This window comes from Callospermophilus lateralis, chromosome Y (genome assembly GCF_048772815.1).
Source record: "Callospermophilus lateralis isolate mCalLat2 chromosome Y, mCalLat2.hap1, whole genome shotgun sequence".
NCBI lineage: Eukaryota > Metazoa > Chordata > Mammalia > Rodentia > Sciuridae > Callospermophilus > Callospermophilus lateralis.
Window position 1 is genome coordinate 5,950,116 of NC_135326.1, and position 6,038 is coordinate 5,956,153.

General features: G+C 33.0%; 1 protein-coding gene across 1 annotated transcript; it reads left to right on the forward strand.

Annotated features, from left to right (window-relative positions):
- The first annotated feature begins 536 nt into the window (after positions 1-536).
- On the forward strand, positions 537-4,979 carry LOC143639715 (amelogenin-like). Its single transcript, XM_077107765.1, has 4 exons — positions 537-590; positions 2,788-2,835; positions 4,172-4,216; positions 4,485-4,979. Exons 1-4 carry the CDS (start codon positions 537-539, stop codon positions 4,977-4,979), a joined length of 642 nt encoding a protein of 213 aa, XP_076963880.1.
- The last annotated feature ends 1,059 nt before the right edge of the window (positions 4,980-6,038 follow it).

A 6,038-nucleotide genomic window follows, 5' to 3' on the forward strand; every position in this document is an offset into this window, starting at 1 on the left:
TCATATTATTATTCAAAAATAATAACTGAAGTCAAACTAGTTTGCAACATACAAAACTAAATCCCTGTCACACATTACTTCTTGATTCATTATTAATAAGAAAATGTTCTTTGGTTCTTTAATCTAAAAATCACAAAGTACTATGCAGTAATGGATAAATATTTTGAATGAAGTCACCTCAAAAATAATGTTTCCATTATTTTAATAGCAACAGACTAATACTGATCATATATATTTGGCCAGGAATGCTGGTACATACTTGTAATACCAGAGATTCAGAAGCTGAGGCAGGACAACTACCATCAAAGGCCAACTTAGGCAACATAGATCCTTTCTTAAAATTATATTTATTTATTTGTTTATTTACTTATTTATTTAAAGGTATAAGAACGTAGCTGTCAAATGGCCCTGGGTTTAATTCCCTGGGCCATACATACATACATAGAAAGAGATTATCTGTGTTTTATTGAGCATTATATCCATTTTGAGAAGAGGTAAGAAGTGGTTTTTGACTCACATTTCAGAACCATCAAGAAATGGGGACCTGGATTTTGTTTGCCTTCCTGTTTGGAACAGCCTTCACTATGCCTGTGAGTAATACCATTTTCATATATCAACTCAATCATAAATTTTGGATTAAAAATCTGCCCCATAAATGGTAAATGTTATGTTTTAAGAGAGTTTAAGATCAGTGTAAAAAACCTTATTGAGATAAATAAAATAATAGATTATGTGTACATCTTATTTCTCTTAACATAATACCCTCCAAGTTTATCTATGTTATTGCAAGTGATAAGATTTTATTCATGTAATGGCCTCACAGTATTATCTTAATTAACCTAATAATTCTGCATTGTAAACATCTATCGAAATATCACCTTGTACTCCATAAATCTATGTAATTACTACTTATCAATTCAAAGTTAAATAGATTGTTATATGCTCCCAACAATGATGATTCAGTAAATCTGGGACATATGAATATAGGAATTTACATTTAACAAACACCCCCAAGTAATTCTGTTGAGACAATTAGTTTATAAATTACAAGGATAATATTTTTATATTAGGAATTCACTTCTTGGAACATATCTGTTTTTATAGTTCCTGTAAAAAAGTATTTTACCTAATCATAGGGGGGTTGGGTTTTTGTTTTTGTTTTGTTTTTGTTTTTGTTTTGTTTTGTTTTTGGTATTATTATTTTCTGGTGTCCTGCTTGTGTATATATTACATTACATTCACATATATCAAATACCAACTATTCTTTTGAAACTCAGATACATATAGGAAGAGAGTCTACCTCACACACAGAAAAGCAAAATCCATTTTATTTTTGATGGCATGAAGAGCAGTTGATACAACCAGAAACCGGTAAACTTGTATACCTGCCTCCTCTTTTCCTCTCTCAAGCGATCAAGATGCTATGCCCTGCCTTCCTGACTCTGCACTGTGGCAACTTCTAGTTTCCTATAGGATCCCCTTTTTTCCATTCCACATTCAGTACTCAGAAGGCTTAATATGAAGATAGTGTAGGAGAGACAGTTACCTCAGTAAAACAATTCACAATGAAAATGAAAGTTAATAAAACTTCTCATAAAATATCAGCTTTTTGAAAGACTAGAATAGAGCAGATTCTTAATTAGTGCCCTGTCAAAGGGACATTTTCTGCATGGGGCTTCTTCTCTCACCTCCACATCAGGGCTATCCAGAATTCAAGGTAGGTATCAGTCACTTTTTCCCCCCTGTTTGGAAAGGACAGATAGTTGTGGCATACATAATTATTTATTTAGATTGCTTTTTATTTTGAACTTTCAACTTTGTGCCTTAAATACACTAACAGAAAATAAAAAGAAAAGTTCTAAGTTTCATACATAAAACTTTCCATTTTACATGGGAGGTGTTTACTGCACCATTTTACTGTATTCATCTTATTTTCACCTTAATCAGTAATTTCCACCTAGTTGTACTTTTTGTTACAGTTGATGTTACTTAGTTTGCATTCCAAATATGAATAATTCCTCTGTACTTAAAATTTTAAGCATGTGGTCTGCAAGGTATCTTTTATATTCTTTCCTTTTTGGTATTTTTAAATTGTGTAACAGAAACATATTTCTCTCTTCCCATCATGGTATGAGTTTGAAATACTAAATTGATTGGTAGTATATTATAGGATTACTTGACATCATGGGGTAGATATTTTTGTCTCAGTATCACTGGAAAAATAAATTTATGCTGGTTGATGCCTCTATGTCTCCTTCTGTAAAACTATTATGTCAGGGGAAAATCATTTACCTGTTTTGAACCTCTCTGAAATAAGTTTACTCGAGCTGGGTGTGGTGGCAAATGCCTGTAATCCCAGTGGCTTGGGAGGCTGAGACAGGAGGATTATGAGTTCAAAGCCAGCCTCAGCAATGGCAAGGCAGCAAGCAACTCAGGAACCCTGTCTCTGAATAAAATACAAAATAGGCCTATGAATGTGGCTCACTGGTCCAGTGCCCCTGAGTTCAATCCCCAGTATCAAAAGTAATAATATTGTTAATAATAATGTCTCCTCCTAAACAACATACCTATTCAAACTAATATGCGTTTGTGTGTGTGTTGTGTGTGTACATATATACCTCAAATATATCTTTTACTGTGTAGATATTTTTTGAAAAATAGCTTCAGTTTCCCTTAATGTGAACAATTGAATATTGACTTAACCTGTTCCTTTCTCTTTCTCTCTCCTTCTTCTTTTGCCTTCCAATTATTCTCTTTCCATTCTGTTTTTTCTCCTTATAAAAAAAGCTACCACCTCATCCTGGGCACCCTGGTTATATCAACTTCAGCTATGAGGTAATTTTTCCATTTACCACAGCATTTACCATAACATTGTTTGATTTAACAATGCCTTGACCTTTACAAGGAACAGTGTATTGATTTTTAATTCAACATATTTCTTAAATATTCCTACTTTTCTGTTCCCACCAAGTTTTCTGGTTTAAACCCCAAAAGAAGGCCTCAAGCCCAAATTGTCCTACCAACTTATTATGTGCCCAATTTGACTGCTTCTGTCTTCTTAAATATGGCTATCAATGTACCCATTATGAACTATATGTAGTAGGGCAAAAGATGAACTCAGCTGGAACAGTATAATTTTATACCAGGCCATAAAATGTGAGGATTAGGTTAAAATGTTACTCAAGGTTGTTTTCCAAAATTTATAAGATATTCATACCATGTGCATATCTCTTATTGTTTCATTGAAAGATCAGTGACTCAGTGCTATATGAAAAACTGCAGAGAGATACAAGATTATGAATTATGAAAGTCATGTTTGAGGTTCTATTCAATCCCATACTGACTGCATAAAATTGGGTAAATTATTTTCTCTACCTGACACTATGATTTCCTTATCTAAAGATGTGAAATAATGATAACCAAACTACAGTTTGGGGAGAAAAATTATTAATGAATATAATAAATGCTGTGTCAGATATAACTTAAGCAAGGTTAATAATTTCTAATTGTATTATATATATTAATATTATATACTATTATATCAAGAAAGTCTAATTTTGAATCTAAATAAATATATATTGCTCATAAAGACCTGAAATTTTTGCTTCTTCACAGTTTCAGGTAACAATCTCTGAGTCTGTTTTCTCATACAAGTTGAAAAAAAATGTTAGAATATGAGACAAAATTTTCTGTTAACCTTAAAAATCTGATAAATATGACCAAAACCCCCTCATTTATATGATGAGTTTAGCTTCTCTTCTTGTGAAATCAAAGAATATCAAAAATATTAAAGTAAAATTAGATTAAATTTTTTTGGTACAGAGTAATGAGCATGCCCTCTGGAAGTAAACATAATTACTATTTTGATAAGACCAGTGAGGTTAATGTACTCTTTTAGTCTTAATTACCTTGTTTATAAAAGTGAGGTGATGATATTCCCCCTCAGATCAAGTGAAAAAACATGAAAAGCATATGTGATGGATGTAACACAGTACCCATTAAACAGGAAGCATCTGGTGAATGTTTACCTTCTTTCTTTTGTTAAAATCATATTATCAGACTAATGTTTTCAAGATTTCATTAGTTAGTCTATATTTCATCTTTACTAGTGAGTGTATATATTGGATAGAACAATTATATTAAAAGCATTATAATGTTCATTTGTTTTAAGGTGCTTACTCCTTTGAGGTGGTCCCAGAGCATGATAAGGCAGCCGGTAGGTAGACATTTTGTTCTTTAATCCCATAAAATATTTAGATATGCACTTAAATTCCTTTATTAAGCAAAATATCATGTCTACTCCACATATAAACACTTACTGTAATTTTAATTTATAAAAGATTGTATCTATATACACAAAAACTCTTGCAAAGGAAAAATGACTAAAATATTCATATGGTCATAATGACAAAGAAATCATTGCTACTTCTCCAGTTGGAAGTCAACTGAGCCAATGTTAAACCTGACTCTCTGTTTCTCACCAGTATCCTTCCTATGGTTACGAACCCATGGGTGGATTGCTGCACCACCAAATCATCCCCGTGCTGTCTCAACAGCATACCCCGAGTCACACCCTTCAGCCTCATCACCACATCCCAGTGGTGCCAGCTCAACAGCCCGTGGCCCCCCAGCAGCCAATGATGCCAGTTCCTGGCCACCACTCCATGACTCCAAACCAACACCACCAGCCAAACCTCCCTCCACCTGCCCAGCAGCCCTTCCAGCAGCCCTTCCAGCCCCAGTCCATTCAGCCACAGTCTCACCAGCCCATCCAGCCCATGCAGCCTGTCCAGCCTGTCCAGCCCATGCAGCCCATCCAGCCCCAACCACCTCTGCACTCCCTGCATCCCCTGCCACCACAGCCACATCTGCCTCCGATGTTCCCCATGCAGCTGCCCCCCTTTCTTCCTGATTTGCCTCTGGAAGCTTGGCCAGCAACAGACAAGACCAAGCGGGAAGAAGTGGTGAGTATACACTGAAGCCGCTAATAGACAAATCCTGGGAAACTGGATGTTTTTGGTTCCTTACAGTTTGTGATTCCATTAGTTCATGCATTAAATTTTTATTAAATAAATGAGTTTATTTTTACGTATCACATATTTATGCTGGATTTAAAACTTACAACTACTTTGAGTTCCATCTATAAAAAAATTAAAGAAATTTATTCACTTTAGAAATAAAAGTATAAGATAAATTAATTTTCTTAAAATTTCAATGATTTGGAAGGAACAAGACAAATTATACTAAAAAAAAATTTAAAAGTGTGATTTTGAGAGGATGGATATGCTTACTTTTGGAGAGTCTAAGAAAGGTAGATGGAAAGTCATTTTAAAGTAGTAATGCCTGTCTAAAGTTTTTTAGCATGAAGGAAGCTAAACCAGCTTCTAAATTCATTCTCATTGCTTAGATTTATCAGATTAATCTTTTGAGAATAATTTTTCACAATTCATAACAAAAGCTATTTCCATTAGAGATTTTTTTTCTAAATTAGTAGGAAACAGTCAATAGATAATCTTTGTTTCTTAGAAATCCTCACATTTTTAACTATATGAGCACATAATTTTGCAACTTATAAATTTTATTAGTGATTTGTTACTGAGAAGTAAAAAGATTAAGATAAAAATAACATGCCTGAAGTAGCAAAATAATCTGGATTCTAGTTTTGATTTTGCCTCCCCAAAAGATAATGGTATTATATAAATTATGTCAAATTTATGAGTATATGATTTTATATTTTAAAATGGGGGAAAGTAACTGCAACAGATCTTTTCAAAGCTCTATTTTGATAGTTTCTCAATCAAAAAATATATTCATATGGAAATTTCCAATTGTGATTATATCATAAGGAATTTAAACACAAGTTTTGAAAATTTTTTGAATCCCAGATATATATTTCTTATAGTTAATTGTTCTAATTACAGACATATTTTCACTCTTTACCTAGATAAAGCATTTATATGTATTTCCTAATAATTAAGGCCATGAACCTTATACTATTTTTACATTTACTCAAAATTATATTTATTTAAAATGAATTG

Coding starts and splice junctions, on each gene's coding strand:
- LOC143639715 (XM_077107765.1), top strand. CDS start 537: ATGGGGACCTGGATTTTGTTTGCCTTCCTGTTTGGAACAGCCTTCACT. Junction 591..2,787: donor GAACAGCCTTCACTATGCCT/GTGAGTAATACC, acceptor TTATAAAAAAAG/CTACCACCTCATCCTGGGCA. Junction 4,217..4,484: donor AGAGCATGATAAGGCAGCCG/GTAGGTAGACAT, acceptor GTTTCTCACCAG/TATCCTTCCTATGGTTACGA.